The sequence below is a fragment of the Blennius ocellaris genome (genome assembly GCF_963422515.1).
Source record: "Blennius ocellaris genome assembly, chromosome: 11".
Classification (NCBI taxonomy): Eukaryota; Metazoa; Chordata; class Actinopteri; order Blenniiformes; family Blenniidae; genus Blennius; species Blennius ocellaris.
In genome coordinates, this window is record NC_137660.1 from 21855385 (window position 1) to 21875233 (window position 19849).

At 44.1% G+C, this 19849-nt stretch overlaps 2 protein-coding genes across 4 annotated transcripts; both read left to right on the forward strand.

Moving 5' to 3' along the window:
- The first annotated feature begins 874 nt into the window (after positions 1 to 874).
- Positions 875 to 14064, forward strand: LOC308136213 (cingulin-like protein 1). Of its 3 annotated transcripts, none has more exons than XM_080504467.1 (19): positions 875 to 974; positions 2571 to 3558; positions 3633 to 3727; positions 4812 to 4917; positions 5015 to 5098; positions 5176 to 5324; positions 6724 to 6865; positions 6944 to 7156; positions 7255 to 7461; positions 8476 to 8580; positions 8677 to 8829; positions 9048 to 9218; positions 9510 to 9662; positions 10908 to 10997; positions 11786 to 11869; positions 12995 to 13119; positions 13371 to 13479; positions 13581 to 13744; positions 13875 to 14064. In XM_080504467.1, the coding sequence occupies exons 2-19, from the start codon at positions 2587 to 2589 to the stop codon at positions 13951 to 13953; spliced, it is 3201 nt and encodes a 1066-aa protein (XP_080360593.1). In that variant the 5' UTR covers positions 875 to 974; positions 2571 to 2586; the 3' UTR covers positions 13954 to 14064. The 3 variants fall into 3 exon arrangements, with proteins under 3 accessions (XP_080360593.1, XP_080360595.1, XP_080360594.1); XM_080504469.1 differs by having other exon boundaries at positions 3660 to 3727; XM_080504468.1 differs by having other exon boundaries at positions 879 to 974; positions 2557 to 3558.
- A 652-nt stretch (positions 14065 to 14716) lies between these two features.
- Positions 14717 to 19196, forward strand: aqp9a (aquaporin 9a; the record flags this gene model as incomplete). The annotated part of the gene is made up of 6 exons (XM_080504482.1): positions 14717 to 14818; positions 14987 to 15113; positions 16562 to 16699; positions 17278 to 17396; positions 18373 to 18590; positions 18986 to 19196. The coding sequence occupies 6 exons, from the start codon at positions 14717 to 14719 to the stop codon at positions 19194 to 19196; spliced, it is 915 nt and encodes a 304-aa protein (XP_080360608.1).
- Between the last annotated feature and the right edge of the window lie 653 nt (positions 19197 to 19849).

Below are 19849 nucleotides of genomic sequence, written 5' to 3' on the forward strand. Positions count from 1 at the left end.
CGATTTATCAAAACAGTTGTGCTCATAACCCGTCATATAGTATATGCCTGTACAAAAATGAAGAAAAAGATAATACTAATTTTACACATTCTGTAAATTATATCATAATTTCCCCCCGAAAAAATGCATACAGGTAAATAATTCTAATAGAATAGTAAAGTGTCATTGTATTTCCACTTTTATTGGGTAACGTGTAAAGCACTTTGTGCGACACCAATGTGCTATCTAAATACAATTTGATTTTATTTATTTCCACAATTTCACACATACAATCGAGGATTATGACCTGTGATTGATTTGATTTGACTTTGAGGTTTAGCGAGAAAGTCCCACATGGAAAGAACCTATATACACATATGGTTTAATATAGGTTTTGATATACGTTTTTAATATATGTGACATATAGAAAATCGGCCGTTTTCCTATACTATATGTACATAAATACACATATGTACACATATACGTGCATACAGGTACCTATATAGGTACATATGTGCACGTATACATGTGTGCATATATGCACCTATATGTTCGTCTTGCGTAATTGTTTTTTAGTTAGTTCTTAGTTATTGCCTTGATAATGTATGACAGTTGCCAAAGTGAGATATGGGCTATATATATATATGTGGAAATAAAGAAGCAGTACAGGAGACCATATATATATAGCATATAAACTGCTTATAGGTTTCATATATGCGCATATATCCTCGTATAGGTTGTTTCCATATGGGGTATGACATAGAAAGTGTGTGTGTGTGTGTGTGTGTGTGTGTGTGTGTGTGTGTGTGTGTGTGTGTGTGTGTGTGTGTGTGTGTGTGTGTGTGTGTGAGCGGGCGGTGAACGCCCCAGTGTGTGAGCGCGTCCGGGCGGAGGAGGAGGCAGAAGCGGCCAGGACACTCTGACCGGACGCCGTCGCCGCCTCACCGCACCGCGACGCGACGCACGGCGCAGCCCCCCGGACGGACGCACGGCCGGTAAGTTCCTCTGCCGTTCTTCCTCCACGCGCTTACGTTTTAAATCAACGTTACGTTCAACCCGATCGATCCGAACGCGGATCGTTTACACGTCTTTCTCTTGGAAGACACATTTGGCGCAGACGAGAGTTTGTTCTTCTGTCCTAAAACTGCAGAGTTCAGATGTTTGAAATGAAAGTGAGAAGAAAACGCATGTCCAAACCGTTGGTTGGAACAAACGCTGCCATTCGGCACAACTTTGACAAATCTACAAACGTCAGTTTGTAACTTGTTTGATACCGATACACTCAGAACTTTAAATCTTCCAAGAGAAACAGAAAGTCGTTGAAAAAGTTCTTCCTTCATGGTACTAACTATTTTTTAACTATCTCTGCTTGGATGGCATGAAGACTTGACTCCTACAACAGTGCTAATAATGACTTTTATTAAGTTTGTAGTAAACGGTTTGTTGAGCTGAGAGACATTTTTTTTTCTTTAAAACTTGACACAGAACTTAAGTTTTGCAGTGACCTTTTGGTTTATTGTGTTGACTATTTAAATACCATAGCCCTCGCTTTGAGTCTTGTGTTATTTGTTGCCTCACAGTCCGAGTCAAACATGTGATGATGGCAGAAAAATGAGAAAGTCATTAAAAAAGAAAGAAAGAAAGTGAAGGAAATAAACGAAGACATGATAAAACTGTCATTATTCTATCAAAATATGCATCTTTAGAACTTAATTGAATGTAAATGTAATAAAAACGCAATTGAAAAGTAAAAAAAAAAACAGTTATAATTTAAAAAAAAACAAACCCAAGGGTAACAGTTATGGCAGTTTCAGACTTTAAGGACTTATCAGATGTTTTGAATTAAAACTGACTATGAGAAGTTGCTTTGGAAATGGTTTCTAACAGCCATCATTGACATATATATCTTATGATGTAAAAAAGATCAGGACGGTCGACTTCAGGCATTTTGAAAACGCTGATCGATTTTGTCCAACCTGGCAACTTGAAGCATATTTAGTATTAAAAACTGTTTCATTAAGCATTAATACATGTCAAGAGAACTAATTTAAGAGGCGTCACCGATCATTTGAAATATTATATTCTTATGAATTTGTTGTGTTCTGTAGCGTTATCATGACTTATGCAGGATTAGGCTCTTCAGAAGAAACCATATTGGCTTTAACAACAGCACCTCTTGTACTTGTGTGCCTCAGCCTGACACTAATACATTTGTTGCCAGACGCTTTCTTCCTAAAGTTATACCAAGAGGAGGGTGACGACACCTCGGTGACTTTGGCCAGTTGAAGTCGTCATGCACTTGGCTCAGCTCCGGCTGCACAATAGTACGCTGTCATTAGCACACAGAAGGAGCTGTTTTCATTGCGCAGCAATATCAGGCTCTCGTCTGTCGTTCATTTATTCTGGCTTTACGTGGGTGCAGCTGCGCGCTGCTGAGGCTTCGACCCTGCTCCGGTGTTGTGTAAACAATTCATTCGGCTCGAACCGACCTGAAGCGTCGGTTCTCACGTCACTCTCCCATGCAGGCCGTGGCTCCTTCCGTGTCGTTTCTAACAAACCTGTCTGTGTTCTCATTAGTTTTTCATCTCCAGATCCAGCGGAGTCAGGATGGACTCACACGGGATGAGCGGCTCTCCGGACGTCAGGCCACAGCGGGGCTACGTGATGCAGCCGGGTCCCCGAGGCAGCCAGGACAACTTGTTCGGCGTGAGGGTTCAGGTTCAAGGGATCAAAGGTCAACCCTTCGTGGTTCTGAACAGTACCGTCCAGGAGAGCCACAGGGACATTTCTGTCATCACTCACCAGGCGGGGTACAACCCGGGTATGGTGAGGAGGTCAGTAGATGAAAGATGCTCCTCACTGGGAACACAGAGGATGGTGAACTCCTCCATGTTTCATTATCACAACCACCCAGAGATCCTAAGACCTTATGACCCTGAAAGTAATAACCTGAACCTCGTCATCCCTTCACAAGCAGCCTCAGCGTCTCGGCCCGGACAGCAACACGCCAGGCCAAACCACACCGGCAATACGACCAAACCCCGGATCCCCCTGCCTGCCGAGAGCGCAGGAGGAGATCCGTACGAGGTGACCCAAAGCAAGGTGCCTCCCTCAGGCATAGAAATCCCTGCAAAGCCGCCAAACATAGTGGAGACGGACTCCATCGTGTCTGTGGGAAGGCTAATCAGCCAGTTCAACAACAGCCAGCGGAAGGGAAGGGGCCCGAGACACAGGCTGGACGCCCAGGCATGCCACCGGTCACGCAGCGTGGACAGCGGTCGAATCTCAGACTCCTCCTCGTCCTCGTCGGCTTCAAGCAGAGCCTCGTCTCTGAGGGGCATCAGGGGCGAAACCCCCGGTGGGATCTACCCTCCGGGGTCAGCAAGAGCTCGACTCCTCAGCGACAACACTTTGGCAAACAGGAGGGAGGAAAATAAGCCGAGCGCACTGTTCAAAGACCATCGTGGCAAAGAGGCAGGGTCTCAGATTGCATCCAAACAACCTTCCTTCGCAGAGAAATCTTCCACCTCTGTCTTGTGTTTCGACCAAACTGATGAATCTGATGACAGGGACGTTCTGGTAAGGAGTTTAGCGTCGAGGCAAAGTGTTCATTTGAAAAGGTCGTATTTATTTGCCGTATGTTCCCTAATCAGGTCACTCCTGATCTTCTGAAAGGACAGCAAGAGCTTTCAGCGGATCCGCCAGAAGAAGCCACACAACAAATGCTGTTTACGTACCTGAAAGACGGGTGAGCGCCTGACCGAAGACATCCCAGGTTTCCAAATGCTAAAAGTTAAACGAACCTACAGAAAGATTCACTTAGTAATAATATCAGTCCATCAAATCTTTGGGGGTTGTAAGAAGTCAGAACCAATCCTCACCTTTGAAGCTCACAAAATTAAAGGTTTGCTTTATGCATAAACAAACAAACATACAAACATGAAGTAACGTCAGGCTACGTTTTTCTGGATTAGTCTTTCGGTAACATAAAATAACATTTTCAAGCTTTTAATTAGTGTGTTGTAAATATATTCTGGTAAGAAGTGTTCCTCTAGGCTGCACTTATCTTATTAGTGAGAGTGATGCTGGTTTCCTGTGATTTATAGATCGCCGAGCTATAAATCCGTAATTCTGTAGATTATCAGAGATAATCTGAGAGTCCGTTGCTTCATATTTAACGTAGTAATGTAGCAAATAATGACGTCATGTTGAGTCTTGCACGATCGAGCCGACACCAACCTGTCACAGATGGTCAGTGAGGCTGGTGTTCAATTACACATATCCGGTGCTGTGTTTTTGGGACTGTTAAAAAGGCTCACAAAATAAACGAAACGAGAGATGAAGAGTTACATACAGTAACAACTTTTTAAAAAACAAATTTTGTTGAAACTCTGTGTTTTTCTATACCGTTATCTCGTTGTGGTTGTGATCATGTGGCGTCGTCGGGGGGGGGGGGGGGGGGGGGTGGGGGGGGGCAGAGGCTTTCTGCTCCAGCTGTGTGTGCTCAAACACGCGGCTGTCAGGAATGCAGAGCATGAACTTGTTTTCACAGATAAAATAAGATCTACCGGTGCCTGTCTCCTGCCCTTTTTTAAGAAAAAAATGTGCAGTGGCACCACCATTATCTGCAAAAACCACTGCACACCCAGACAGATCAAATAAAAAAATAAATTTTTTTAAAGAAAAGTGACACATTTTCCTTTCACTGAACCGAAACTAAACGTTCAGAGACGCTTTACTGTCTCTTAACTGATCAGATTTCATTTCCACTCTACAGTTTTTTTCGCTGCCGTTGCATGTGTGTTCAAGAAATATCTTTTGTGGCTCCTCAGGACGACTGATGACGACTCCACCACCCAAAGAAAAGTCAACCTGCTGCTCGGGCGGATCGAGAAGCTCAAGTGGAAGACTGCCGAGCATGTGGAGGAGGAGGAGAAAGTGAGAGCTGCAACCAGATGTGTTGTCGGCGTTGAGCCTGAACCTGCTGGTGACGCTGCGTTGCTTTTCTTTGCGTGCGCGCCCGTGTGTTTTACAGGCGGCGAAGCTCCTGCAACAGAACCAGGCCGCGCTGGAGAATGAAGTATCCGAACTGAAGCAAAAACTGGAAACTGAGATGAAGGTGTACTTCAGTCTCGTCCTGCAAACTTGCTCCTTGTTTCCCCGCTCCTGTGGCTCATTACGTGTTTATTTGTACAGAACGAAATGACTCTCGCCAAAGCTTGCGAGAAGGCAAGGACAGAGAAGAAGAAACTCCAGGAGGAGCTGGCCAAAAGTCAGGAGGAGCTCAGCAAACTCAGGGACAGACTGGCTGCGACTGAAGCAGAACTTCAGTCTACAAAACAGCAGTAAGGAAGCACATTTCAAACCATTGGGTGAAGATGGTCACATGTCAACACATATCAACTTGAAAGGGAGGGACTGGAATTGGACCTGCTTCAGTCAGTTAATAGACGCTGCATTTATTTTGTTCAATCATTTGCTATTTCATCATTATCTGTTTAAAGCTACAGTGATAACACATTTCCCCCCCACCATCTTCACATCAGTTGTTTTATGTTATTTTTACGGTTTCAGAGCACATGTGGAGAAGTAACATCCAAGGTATTTCACTTGTGATGTTGGATGAGCAAGCCAGGACAACCGGCGCCACCATTACAAAGCAACAACACACTGCCAAATTAAAAATGTGAATCAAATTAGTTAAAGTAGGAGATTACTTGACGGTTATTTTTCAACAGAAATGTCTTAATTGTGACAGTTTGAGTTGTTAACATATAAGTAGAACGTTGGCGGGTGGAAGCATCCATCCATCCATCCATCCATTGGCTACCGCTTTATCCGGGGCCGGGTCGCGGAGGCAGCAGTCTGAGCAGAGTTGCCCAGACTTCCCTCGCCCCAGACACTTCCTCCAGCTCCTCCGGTGGCACCCCAAGGCGTTCCCAGGCCAGCCGAGAGACATAGTCCCTCCAGCGTGTCCTGGGTCTGCCCCGAGGCCTCCTACCGGAGGGACATGCCCGAAACACCTCCCTCGGGAGGCGTCCGGGGGGCATCCGAAATAGATGCCCGAGCCACCTCAGCTGGCTCCTCTCGATGTGGGTGGAAGCAAACGCAATAAAAAAAGGAAGCAGATGTGAAACATTGAGCTGAATAACTGGGCTCAATGTGGATAAATATACCGTTTTTCATCTGCGTTCAGCTTTATGGAGAGATGAACTGGTTTGGCGCGGATGGTCTTTATGGGTTTATGCAGTTTACTTATGCTATGGGTCGCAATTGATCTATTGTATGTGTTTTTACCTTCTTAACAAGTTTTTTTGTTTTTTTTATCGTCTTTACTCAGAACAAAGTCTGTCAGATAAAGTCACATGTTTTCCTTCACCAGAGAGTGAGAGAGAGAGAGAGAGAGAGAGAGAGACAGAGGGAGAGACAGCTTCATAATGCAGAACTAAACAGATTACCTGTGAACTTTAACTTAATACTGTGTTCCGTTTTCTTTCACCGCACCTCCGCTCAAACCCTTTGGTCATTCAAGTGAACTGTGACGCGTGATTGGATAAAGGTCATTTGACTGGAAACACATGAATTCCTATTGAGTCTATCTATGTAGATTTCCACAATTTATCTGCCTCTATCAAACATGTGTACAGCTTTGGGGGGGGTGGGGGGGTGTCCCCAGGATGAAAGATTTTTGAGCTGGAATGTGTTTTTCCTGCATTTTTATTAAATGTTATTTTATTTTGTCAGGCTTACTCAGCTGCAGGCCGAGAAGGAACGATCAAAGGCGGAGATGAAAGATCTCCAGCATCAGCTTTCCGAGATGCATGATGAGTTGGACCGAGCCGAGAAGGCAGAGGTGATAAATGCACAGAAAGAAGTCCTCCTGCAGGTAAATTACACTCGCGGAGCAAAACACATGTTTGAAATCATCCACAGCTGGAAGGCTTTTTTTTGTCCTGTCTGTCAGGATCTGGCACAGCTCCGCCTGGACTTCCAGGAGATGCTACAGGTGAAGGAGGAGCAGGAGGAAGTGCTGCGCCATAGGGAGCGGGAGCTCAGTGCCCTGAAGGGGGCCCTGAAAGAGGAGGTGGAGACCCACGATAAATACTTGGCCGCTCTGAAGGATGAGTTTGAAGACGAGCTTGAGAAACTACTCAGGGATTTGGATCAGGCCAAAGAGGTAACGGGAGAAAAGTAAATGTGTTTTGATTTTTTTTTAAAACATGTGAAGAGGATTATTGCCGAGTTGATCTTTGACATTTTCATTCCGTCTCTCAGAGCAATGCCCAGCTGGGTCAGGCGAAGGTGGAGGCAGAGGACAAGAGCGGAGCGGCGAAGGTGCAGCTGAAGGAGCTGAGCCAAGACAGAGATCAGCTGAGGGGAAGAGTACAAGAGCTCAACAGCAAGGTGGATCAGCTGGGCCAGACCCTCCAGGACTGCAAGACAACTGAGCGGCTGATGGAGCAGAGAACGAAGCAGCTGGAGGTGGGAAGGAGGTGGAGGAGGGGTGGGCGGGGGTGGTGAGGTACAACGTGAGAACACGTGTGAACCCCTTTTCACCTTCTTGTTTTTTTTTTTTTGATACGCCTCTGTGCTGTCCATCACCACATTCAACTTGATCTATTCAGCACCGGATACTCAAGGCGTCCACCTTCCAATACGGAGGAGTTGAGAAACAACAAGATTGAACAGAAAACTGAAAGTGGTGAAGAAAGACGGAAACACGAATCAGGGACTATAGAGTAAAGGCCTCCAGTAAACAGCACCTCAAGAACAAAGTGTTCTGCTTGGATAATGCGATTCTAACCACGCTGTAAGATCTCTGCTCAAGGAAGAATGTCAGATTGTGGATTTTAAAAGAACTCTTGAGTGATGCATGTGTTGAGGTTGACAGTTTGCATTTTATCCCGCCAGAACACTCCATCTTTAGAGCATTGAAGGTTCCTATTGTTTCTAATCCAAAGTAGAGTGAGAGGTAAAACTTTAAGTTAACAGGCTCTTCTAATGTGGAACCAAGTTCCAGTTTCAGTTCAGCAGTCTCTACTTTTAGGATATTTGGCAAATCCTGTAGGTATCATTTTTTTTAGATAAGCTGCTATAGTTTATTTGTTTTCTGTCTCTGTCCTATCTTTTTCCTCTCTTATTACTCGTCAACTCCTGACGAGTACAGCAGAAATGCAGCGGCCTCTGAGTTTGGATCGTCCAAATAGAGGTTTTCCTCAGTACTGTTGCGATTCTGCGATTCTGTGAAGTTGCCATGACAATTGGAATGAGTTATAGCTTTTGCAGGGGAGTACAATATTTAAAAAAAACTGTCAACTAGTACTATCTTAGATATAAATAGAAATTAGGAGTCCTGATTCCAAAATAATGGAGACAGAAGAATCTGAGCCAGCTGATGTGGAAAGAGCAGTACTTCGTTCTGAAAGTTTCTCAAATGTTTGGGTTTTTCTTCCTCCCCCAGAACTGAATGTTCAGTTTTCTCTTCTGCCTCCTCAGAGGGAAAAGCAGCAGGTCGAGGAGATGCTGAGTGACGTGAGGAGGAACGAGGAGGAGATGTGTCAGTCCAATCAGTCGCTGCTCACTCGTTTGGAGGACGTGCAGGTAATAAGCAAAAAATTTTTAAAGAAAAAAAGAAAAAGAAAAAAAAAATGGCTGAATGCCAAAACATACCTCCTGTCTGTTTCCGTCCTCTGACAGAGTAAGCTGACGAAACTGAACCATGAGCACAGGGAGCTGAAAGAGAAGCTCAAGGATGAGAGGAAGCAAATCGAGGAGCTGTGGAAGGCAAAAACTGACCTGGAGGATGAGCGGAGGCTGCAGGACAGGGCGGTGGAGCAGCTGCAGAGGAAGGTGAGATGAAATAGGGGATTCTTTTTTTTTTTTTTGGTATTATTTTAGCCTTGTGTAGAAATCCAATCCTTTCTTTGAGCCAAATGTGGGCTTATAGATTGTTACGTTAACCTCCAAACAGCATGACATCAGCAGAAAACAGCTCCTAATTCCTGTGCATTGCTTCTCTCATCCACCACGTTCACTTATCGGAAACTTTTGTTTATGCGCACGGGCAGATGAACTGCATCATGGAGGAGTGTGAGGCGTCTACAGATGTGCTTCAGAACCAGGTCGATGAGGCCAAAGAGAGGAGTCAGAGGGAGTTGGCCGAGCTGCGGAGACAGCTGCAGGAAAAGGGAGCTGAGCTGGAGAAATCCAGACAGGCAGCCAAAAAACTTCAGGAAGAGGTGTGGTGCTCATTGTCCCTCTGATCCATCGGTATGGAAGTTCAGATGACTTAGTTCCTGACGAAATTTCTTAAGAAGGCAACGGTTTAGCTGGAAATGACTTTGCCTCGTTTCAGATTTCTATAAACGTGGGTTAAAACACACGTTGCGGGGGCGTTCGGATGTTTTCGCATCCCGTGTTTTACTAATGAACGTTGAGTAACGAACCTCTCCTGAAGAAGACGCAGTGTGCGTCTTGCTTTTGCAGTCGGTGGTGTGTGTGTTTATTCTGCGCTCTGTACTTGCGTCCAGCTGCTTCCTCTGGAGGAGGATCTGCAGCGGTGTCGCAGGGAGCAGCAGGAGGCCCAGCAGAGGGGCCGGCAGCTGGAGCAAAAGGTGGAGGAGCTGCAGGAGAGGAACGCAGCCTCGGTGGAGGACCGGGAGCGGCACGTCAAGCTCATGGAGGTAAACGTCCAGGGTCCACATCCAAAGTCTTTAAGAGTCCACGTCAAGCAGGGATGTTTTTTTCCCCCCATCAATAAATAGAAGATCACGTGAAGTTACTGTTGTGAAACAGATTGTCAAGTGCGTCATGTGTGCATCATGTGCATGCTTTGAATTACACTATTTAACCACGTCTGTATCAGTGTTCGAGGTATTAACCTTTATTGGGATTAATTAATTATCTTCCAGTATGTGTTTTTACTTTTGAATCAAATGTTTTCCTTGAGAACTGTCTCTTATGGTGGTGGTTATTTTATTATGTTATTGGAATACGTTCAATTGTGTGTTGCTATTGGGCTTTTCAAAAGCTACAGTGGTACAATCGTCTAATGGAAGCACATTAAAGTGAGATGATGTCTGAAAATGACACGGTAAATCACATCCAGCACTTTAAGATTAAGGAAGACATCTTGTTTTTAATAAGAAGACCGTATGAAAGTATGCTCGTCCAAATGTCGTACCTGTTACATCCATGTGTGTAACTCCTCAGTGTAGTTTATTTGATATTTTCAGCTCGTCTTATGGGATTGTGAGAACAAATTATATCAGGAGAATTATCAAGCGCTTCCATCTGAAGTTTGAAAGATTAAATCTGCTGAGCGGTGACATTGTGCGAGGCCTTCACGCGATGCTCACTGTTCGCCGTCGTCACACGCGTCAAAGCCCACATTCACCCTTTGATCACGTTCCCCGGCGTCGATCTGTTCAGACACCCGCGATCACGCTCTCACCTGTCGTCTGTGGGACCGCGAGAGAACTGGAAACAACACCTCACGGCTCAGCACTGTTTGTCTTACTGATGACAAAACATTACACGGTGACACTTGCATGTTCACTGTTGACACTGCGTATCAGCTGAGGAAGCCTGTGTTTACTGTAAAAAGTTATCAGACCTGTCTGGGTGTTTTCAGAAAACTTTATGCTCAACCCCCCCAACTCCAGTTTCCTTCGGTCACACATTCACAGTCTGACAGCGGTGGGCAAGTCAAATTAAAATCTTTGTTTTTTCAGCGATTATTTTTGTATGACTGCATTTCCCCCCCTCTTCCCTCCAGTTTCCTGGTGTGCTGTTACTCAACATCAACTTTCAGTAACCTGAGTCCATTTTTTTCTGAAAACTCCCTCCTGTCCTCTGTCTTGGGCTTCCCTATAAACTGAACTCTTGTTTGGTTTGACACATTTTCTTTTGTCTTCCTCTCATCTCAGGGGCGGATTAGTCAGCTGGAAGAGGATCTTAATGATGAGCGCAGCAGTGCCGACCGTCTGATGGAGCGCTTAGATAAAACCAAAGAGCAGGCAGGTTCCCTCCCTCATTGTCTCCCGTGCTTTTTTTTTCCTTGGACTAAACGCTCATATTGTGTTCACGTGTTTCTCAGCTTCAGTGCGAGAATCACTGTCAAAGGAAATGTGTTTTTAATCATAAACAGATGTCGGGCTGAGTGATTGAATTTCCTCCCGTTTAAGACACTAAAAGCTGCTGACTGACATTTTGAACTGAGCTTCAAACTGAGTCTTTTTTTTTGCTATTATTGTCTCCCAGCACAGAAGCTTTTATGACTGAACCCCTCTGAATCAATATGAACTTCTTAAAATTCTGGTGTGGCACATCTTCAGTGTGCTGGTAAAGTAGGCCACCATTCATGGGAGCGAAGCTCGTTGTGGACTAATTGACACAAAATGCTGTTTTGGTCGCAGCGCTAAGACGAGAAACAGCAAACTATTGTGAGCAGCTATTTACACTCCCTTTCCGGGGGCCTCTAGATGTTATTAAGCGAGGAGAGCGTTTAGATCTGATGATGGCCACTCCAGACCAGACAGCATTTCCTCTGGCCTTAAGAGTTTAGCTGTCAGCTTTTCATTCAATGTGTTTTTGTGTCACCCGGCCCTGCCCTTTTTAATAATGTACAGCCATGTTATCCCTCGGTACCGACCGGGGAGTACAAATGAAGGCAGCGTTGCGTTGTCCTGCGCTGTCACCAGTCCTGACCTTTACCAACCTGTTAGGTTACACGAGATGCTCTGCTGAAAACCTCGTTCCGGCTTGGTTATGTGTGTGTGTGTGTGTGCGTGTGTGTGTGTGACAGATGGACCAGATGAGGAGCGAGCTGATACAGGAGAGAGCGCTCAGACAGGACCTGGAGTGTGACAAGACCAGTCTGGAGAGACAGGTAACCACTCATGAGCATTCTACATTACTGCACCAAACTCAAACCAGACATTACTGACTGTCGACTTTCGGATTGGTTAAAAAGTGTCACGGAACACCGATATGGATTAAAGTGAGTTAATCTTAAAAATCAACTGTAAAAAAAAAAAAAAAAGGACATGTTTTTCGGAATTAATTATACTTTATTCACAAGTACTTTTCTCGTTGTTTACGTTTACCTGAAAGTTCCTCTGCCTCATGTGTCAAATCTACTCTGCAAGTTTCCATGACTTCTTGTAAAAGTGACAAACTGTATAAACCCCTTTCTAAATATCATGATAACATGTTAGCTATGTGGCTCATCCTCACGTTCCATGGCATATATTGACATAGGGAGTGTATCAAACGTTCACGCTCGATAAATGGGATTATTTCTATGAGCAAACTCATCGTGTTTATTGTGGATACAAGACATCACCGAACACCACTGACCTTGTCCATAAAGTCAATGTTGCATTTCTTATTTTACATCTACTATTTTCAATGTTGTATGATGAAAAATACAAAAAACAGATAGTTTAATACTTAACGGGATCACTTTAAATATAGTTTCAGCTTATCAGGCTTTGATGAGAGTAAATGAGACTTACTTCGAGCTGCTCTGTTTTTTCATGTTTCCTTGTCCTTCCTTCCTTTTTGTGAAGCACTTTGAATTGTACCGACCAAATTTGAATGGTTAAAAAAAAAAAAAAGCTCACTTTGCACTGATGCATTGTTTGCATCTTTCCTCACTCATAAAAGGTTGTGAATGCAACATATTGCTCAGTTTTCTGGGCCCCTGCTAGACGGGGGCCTGAACCATAAGGAGATTAGGATTAACAGCACAAGACAGTCACTATTAATTTGCTGTTGTCATTATGATTGTCTGAAAACTTGCTGAGTCAGGATAAAACAATCTGACATTCCAAATAACCAAATCTTCAGACACATAAACAACCTGGGACAAAACTATACATGTTTATCTTCAATGTTACTTCCCAGTTTAGAATTTTTTTTAATTTTATTTCGGTTGCCTTCTCCTCAGACTCGTGGCTCATTGGTCAGATATTTGGCTGGTAATTTCACATTATTCTCTTTTATTTTTCAGAATAAAGACCTTCGGAGCAGAGTGACTCATCTGGAGGGATCCCAGAAGACAAACCAGGACTCGCTGGTCTCCAAACTCAACGGCCGCATCCAGGAACTGGAGGAGAGGCTGCAAGGAGAAGAGAAGTGAGCTGGTTCACATCTGAGCAAAACATACAGAGTCTGCGCCACACAGTTTAAGCTTTCACTTGATGCTGGGACTGTGAATCATGACTCCATCGGGTACTTTTATTGCTGTCACGCGGTGAAGCCACTCATATCACTTTCTCCCTGGTTGTGACACCGAGAGCATCTCTCATACAAACCCACTGCCCAGGGGTGTTTAGTTACAGGAAGCTGTAGCAGCGACGTGATCTCCGGGCGCTTTGTGCTCACAGGGACAACAACAGCCTGCAGCAAGTGAACCGCAAGCTGGAGCGCAAAGTGAAGGAGATGAAGATGCAGTCGGATGAGGAGCACGTCAACCTGCGGAGCCAGACAGACCAGGTAGTAGACATAAAAAAATTTTTTTTTTAAAAGACGCCGGATTTTTTTTCACCGGAGAGCCTGAGTCATGGTTGACTATCTGACCTCCGTGACCTCTGCAGCTGACTCAGAGGCTGAAGACGGCGAAGAGGCAGATGGATGAGGCGGAGGAGGAGATCGAGCGTCTGGAACACGCTAAGAAGAAATTGCAGAGAGAAGTGGACGAGCAGATCGAGGCCAACGAGCAGCTTCACGGCCAACTGAGTGCACTGCGAAACGAAATGAGGTGACCCCCCCCCCCGGGCTCTCTGCTTCAGCCTGTATCCCTCTCTGTCTCCGCTGCTTTCATTTCACTGCTTCACTCTGAAACTCTAGCAACTTGGGTTTTTTTTGTTTTGTTTTTTTTGCTTTGACAGGCGCAGGAAGAAATCCCCTCCTCTCATTAAGGTTGTGGAGAACGACGTGAACGACGTGGACGACTTTGGCTCTGATTGACGAACCACACTGTGATTTTTTTATCTTTTTTTTTTTTTAAACTGGAAGAATATTTATAGACTTTATTAAAAAAAAAATGTTGACTCACTACGAAATTTTAACCCCATAATTCACTCAGTAACTCAAGTGTGACTTACACTTTGAATTAAGTGGCACTTTGCTGAAGGCTGACCTCTTGTGGCAATGTTTAAAACTACATGGATCTGTCGATGGAGCAATATGACCCAAACTCATGTATTCACAGTGATTACCTTTATGTTTCCTAAGTTATTCTGACTGGTGTGCAAAATGAAAAAGCGTTGAACTAATAAATAAATTACATTTTGAAAAAAAAAAATCATACCCCCTTTTGCTTGTACTTTTACATCTTCGTAAGTGTGGATCTTTTATACAGCTTTCAGCTGATCCCAGCTGATCACACAAAAAACACAAACTCACACATTCACATGCAATTTCAAATCCAATTTGTTTTTGGGCTACAAGAGAAAACTGTGGGGGGGGGGGGGGGGGGGGGCACCCCACACATAAGGAGAACATGTAAACTCCGAAGTGAAACACAGCAGCCGTGAACCCGTTTGACCCCTGGAAGCGGTGAAAGTTGGTGTTGATGAGGCTGAGGAGACGGAGTGAGAGTTGTACTCGCGGATCAATGGCCTGTGCTGAATGGCTGCGGCGGTGCAGAGGTGGAGATTTTTTTTTTGCCTCGGATCAGCTTCAGGGCTGAATTTCCATCAGTTTTTCACATCTGCTGGCACAGTGATACATGGAAGTACAACACAAGAGAAGCATGAGGCAACACTGTGCTCTGAAACATGGAATATTCAAGGAATTCTTGGCAGAATTCCTGGGAACATTTGTCTTGGTGGTGAGAATTTCTTTCTTTTTAAAAAAAAAACCTCACTATTCTTCAGGTTTCGGATGTTGTTTATGCTCAGTTCAGCTTGGATGTTGTGAAATGTTGTGTAACCACTTTTGCGATTCTGTCTGAGATGCAGTGGAGGTACTTGCTGTTTTCTCCGCCTCTGTTTCTCAGCTGTTTGGCTGTGGCTCCGTCGCCCAGACCGTCCTCAGTCGAAACACCCTGGGCGAGCCGCTCACCGTCCACATTGGCTTCTCTGTGGGCCTGATGATGGCGGCGTATGTGGCCGGTGGCGTTTCAGGTGAAATGTTTGCACTTGCAACCTTGATATTTGGTCATTTGTTCACCTCTTCGTTCAACTAACAATGATAAACAGAAGGCAATAGTAGAATTAAAAAAGACAATCGTGTTATTTTCAAGTTGTTTCTTTCAAAGCAGAAACACTGCTGTGTTTTTCCCCTGTGGCTTTATCAAAAGATCTGATATTCCAGATATTCCCATTTTTAAGCAAACATCCCAAATGTGAATCATATTTGGTGCACTATTTTGTAAATAAAACAATACATTGCCGCATATAATCTTAAATCGGTTATTCAAGAAATCTACAAACTAGAAATTATGAGATATGTGTGCCGTTAGGCAGTTGTGCACCTCTATTCAAGATATTTGAGTGTATAAATACCATATAAATACAGACTTTGATGTCTGACCTATGAAAATATCAATCAAATACTCAAACACATATCTTCGCAAGAGTTAATTGACTATATTTACAGAAGTTCAACTTTTCCTCCATTGGGAGCACAAATCATTTCCAAATCGATCAGTGAACTGGATACCCATTATGCAATACAATTTTATGAATGATAGTTAAAGGATGCACTGAGATCGGTGTCCTACTCTATTGGATATCAGGGGCCTGTCAAATCAGCTGCAAAAGTTGTAATAATATAATTATATTTGGTAATGATATATATTATATATATATATATGATAATTTGGCACCTCTGCTGCCGTTGGATCTACTTTTTTTTTTTTTTTTTTAGCACCAGACGCTCCTTGATGCATTTAGAATAATTTATATTCAAGAGCGTTAGCCAGAGCGTATAAAACACAGACTCTCGCGTGTGTTGTTGTGAAAACATTGTTACTCAGGAGGCTTGTAATAATATAACTTTATGGCTGCCCCTCCCGCCATATGCCGCCTCCGGTGTCGGCAGGAACGTGCCAGCTCTCTGTCCAGATTCCATGAACGTGTACTGACCATTGATTTGTGAGCACTAGCGCGCTGCCTCGCCGGGGTCGTACATAACCCCGGGCACTAAATGTCCTGTGGAGCACATCGATCAGGAGCGACGTCCACTCGTCCATGACAGCGTTCCACACTCAGTCCAAACAGGAATGGACGCCATCGTCTGAAGCAGCCACATCACAGCAGCAGCGGAAGCGTTTCATGAAGACAGACTTATAATGCACATATATATTACGGCTTAATTAAAAAATGGGAACTGATTAATTCCGCCCCTCGTGTGTATTTATTCCCCGGGTGTGAATTTCTAATAAATGACTATTATTCTGCATCTTTGCTCTGGAACATACATTATACAGGCCCGATCCGCCCTGAGGCCTGCTCCCCTTCTGCTGCCTCTCGTAGATGTGACGGCCTCACTAATGATGGAGAGGATATAATGCCAGCCGCCCCCAACCCCCCACCCCACCCCTCACACTGTGCTTTGTCCTCTGTCCCAGGGGGCCATGTGAACCCTGCTGTGTCCCTGGCCATGGTGATTCTAGGAAAACTCAAGATCTGGAAGTTTCCCTTCTATGTCATCGCTCAGTTTCTCGGAGCGTTTACAGGAGCTGCTGCCGTCTTTGGATTATACTATGGTGAATCATCCCCAAAATATGTGCTTGTATGTAAAAATGACGGAGAAGTGGGAAGTGTCTCACTGCATATATTGTTGTCAGAGTACCTCTGTAGATCGCTCAGTACTTGCTGTAACTCTGAGTATATATTTCCATTGTTGCTCTCTCCATTTGAACACAACTTATCTGCTTTTTTTCAAAATTGGCTCCTTACTTGTGTCGACTCCTACGGATGAGAGACTGAACACAGAGAGAGAAAGTCACCCGTGAAGAAGAATCGTGCCAAACAGCAGTTATTAGCCGAAAGCTGAACTTCCTGTGTTTCACATGATTAGATCTCCAAATAGACTGGCTTTTCAAAAGCTGGGACTCCCGACACATTACCACATGTAGATAAGAGTCTTTTACTTTGAAAGACCTGGTTATTCTCTCTATTTATTGCCTACAGTTGTCTTTAACTGTTACACTCATAAGTTTATTTTCTGTTTATTTCCATGAATTTGTTATATATTTAAATTTAAAGTATATTGGGAATGACAATCAGCTATGCTTTGACCAGCACGACTGTTGTTGAAGTTGTCTTCCTGTCGTCTTGCCAGATGCTTTCATGGACTTCACCAGTGGGATACTGTCGGTGACGGGAATCAATGCAACGGGTCATATTTTTGCTTCGTATCCTGCGAGGCACCTGTCGGTGCTCGGCGGCTTCATTGATCAGGTGAGCCTGTGGCCCGCTGACCTCCCCTGCACTGTCTGCTCCCAATTTCACCTCGCAAACACTGCAAAGTCTGGCAAATGTGGCTAATGCAAAATTGATTGTCCTCTTTTGTCTGAGAACACTCCTCCCCCCCCTTTTTTTTTCTTTTACCCATTTCCTGCCATTCACTGGAAGGTCACAACTACTTAACACTGTTTTCACAAAGTTGTTGCAGCGGTCCAAAAATAACATGTGTGCTGGCTTAGAAGTGCTTAGAACCAAGTCAGGTGAGGTGTAGAGATACGTTTAATGACTGGCAGCTCACATTAAGCTGAAGATCCTTGTTTAACCCTTTAAAAGACAAACAAATTGCTCCAGTGGAATCTCGTCAACCTACTTTTTTATAATTGACATGACTTTGGTGGTTAGAAGTTCTGCCTTTTTTGATTCTATAATTCTTGAGCAGAAGCCTAAAAAATAGGCTCCTTTACAAAGAGTTTGATAATAATCTGAACATTTCAGTTCTTCAGATTACATGACTTGTACACTACAAGTATCCAGGTTACCTCGGTGACAGCCAAACACGCTATGAATTTCAATTGTTACCAAGTTGAGTGCAATTATAAAGATACATTTATATAAACGTACACATTATCAGACATCTCATCAAGGTAGTTTACACATTTAACACATTCACGCACAGCATTGGAATAATAAAAATAATCCTAGTCTTGCAAATCAAAAACTGCACTGTCGCAACAATATGTGAAGGTTTTCAGTGTTTCTTTAACCAGACGCCACAATGTCTGGATTTTCAAATGTTAATGATAATCAAATGTTGTGCAACTGATGTGAGTGGTTAGTGCATTTGAAGCCCGACAACAACAATGAAAGAAAACTTAAAAAACAAGAGCAGTGTTAGAAAAATAGTTTGCTTGTCATGGGTCTTTAATTTTTCCTTCCTCAATGTTTTGTGTTGACGCTCTGCCCCTTGCAGGTGGTGGGGACCGGCATGCTGGTTCTGTGCATTCTCGCCATCATCGATGGCGGGAACATCGGCGCCCCCAAAGGCGTGGAGCCGCTGGCCATCGGCCTGATCATCATGGCCATCGGCGTGTCCATGGGGCTGAACTGTGGCTATCCTCTGAACCCTGCCAGAGACCTGGGGCCCCGGCTCTTCACTGCCGTGGCAGGCTGGGGAATGGAGGTGTTCAGGTAACACCGGAATCAGGGTCTCACTTGTAAACGCATAACGTCGCTTTGAACCCTCTAAATGAGAAAACGAGTGAGGAATATATATCGGGAAACTGATGCAATTTAGAGTTCATGTGGGTGTGAAATGACTTTATGATTTTGCTTCTAACCAGCACCAACCACTGCTCCACCGCCCATCATTGTTATCGTCGGTGTCAGATGGACACTTCTCTCTTCACATCATTGTTCATTGAGCTGCCAACCCCGAGCCGATGACATGTGTCGTTGTATAATGTCACATGCACTCGGCGGTTGCAGTCGATGCTCGTTGAATGATCCAGTGACGACTGCCAGCCACAGACTGCGGTTACTTGTTTGTTTCAAAGTCTTTTTTTTCTCTCCGCTGTTGTTCGCAGCACTGCGGACCACTGGTGGTGGATCCCGGTGGCAGGGCCCATGGTGGGCGGCGTGATCGCGGCAGTCATCTACTACCTGCTCATCGAGCTCCACCACCCCCGCGACGAGCAGGAGAAGCCCCACCAGGAGGAGGGGGAGGAGGACGAAGAGGACGAGGATGACGACGACAGCAGCCTGAAGGACAAATACGAGATGATTACCATGAGTTAATAAGATGTTCACATCCATAAGTTGTTTCTTTTTTTTGCTATTTTTACTGTCAGTTGGATGAAGAGCGCAGACTTCCTGTGTCGGTGCGCTCTCGGTCGTAGACAAATCGGCTTTAGTTACTTTTAAATGACTTCATACTGTGCAGAGACAAACTTTGCACAGCTGACAACTGCACAGGTCCTCATTCTTTCTTTCTTTTCTTTTCTTTTCTTTTTTTTTTTTTACCAGAAGCTAAACACCACCAGAAATGTTTTGTTTTGTACTGTTTGTATAAGTAAACAAGCATAAAGTTGGGCCATCCTCGTGAGACAGTGATCCATTCATCCATTGTTTTCTATTTTCTATGTTTTCGTAAACACATGAAAATCTTGCTCCTGAGCATGTCATGTTATGTGCTGTACTAAACTGTCTTGTAAATACTCTGTTGTGTATATATAGGAACAAGTCTTTGCATGCAGTTTTGTCATTTCCTTTAAAGTGTGGCTTTCTTTCCTTATCAGTTGGGATGACCTCTTGTGTACATTAAGTTACTGTTTTCTGTTCAGTTTAACTTGACTGTTTGCGACACACACTGAATTCTCCCTTTTGTTTATTATTTATTTCTTGTTCTCAGTATTGTTTGCCTACATTAAAGTTTCTACAAATGTCAGTTC

Excerpts from the sequence above, each read along its gene's own strand:
- LOC308136213 (XM_080504467.1), top strand. The coding sequence starts at position 2,587 with ATGGACTCACACGGGATGAGCGGCTCTCCGGACGTCAGGCCACAGCGG. Across the intron at positions 9,219-9,509 it reads CCAAAAAACTTCAGGAAGAG|CTGCTTCCTCTGGAGGAGGA; the intron begins GTGTGGTGCTCA and ends ACTTGCGTCCAG. Across the intron at positions 9,663-10,907 it reads GGCACGTCAAGCTCATGGAG|GGGCGGATTAGTCAGCTGGA; the intron begins GTAAACGTCCAG and ends CTCTCATCTCAG.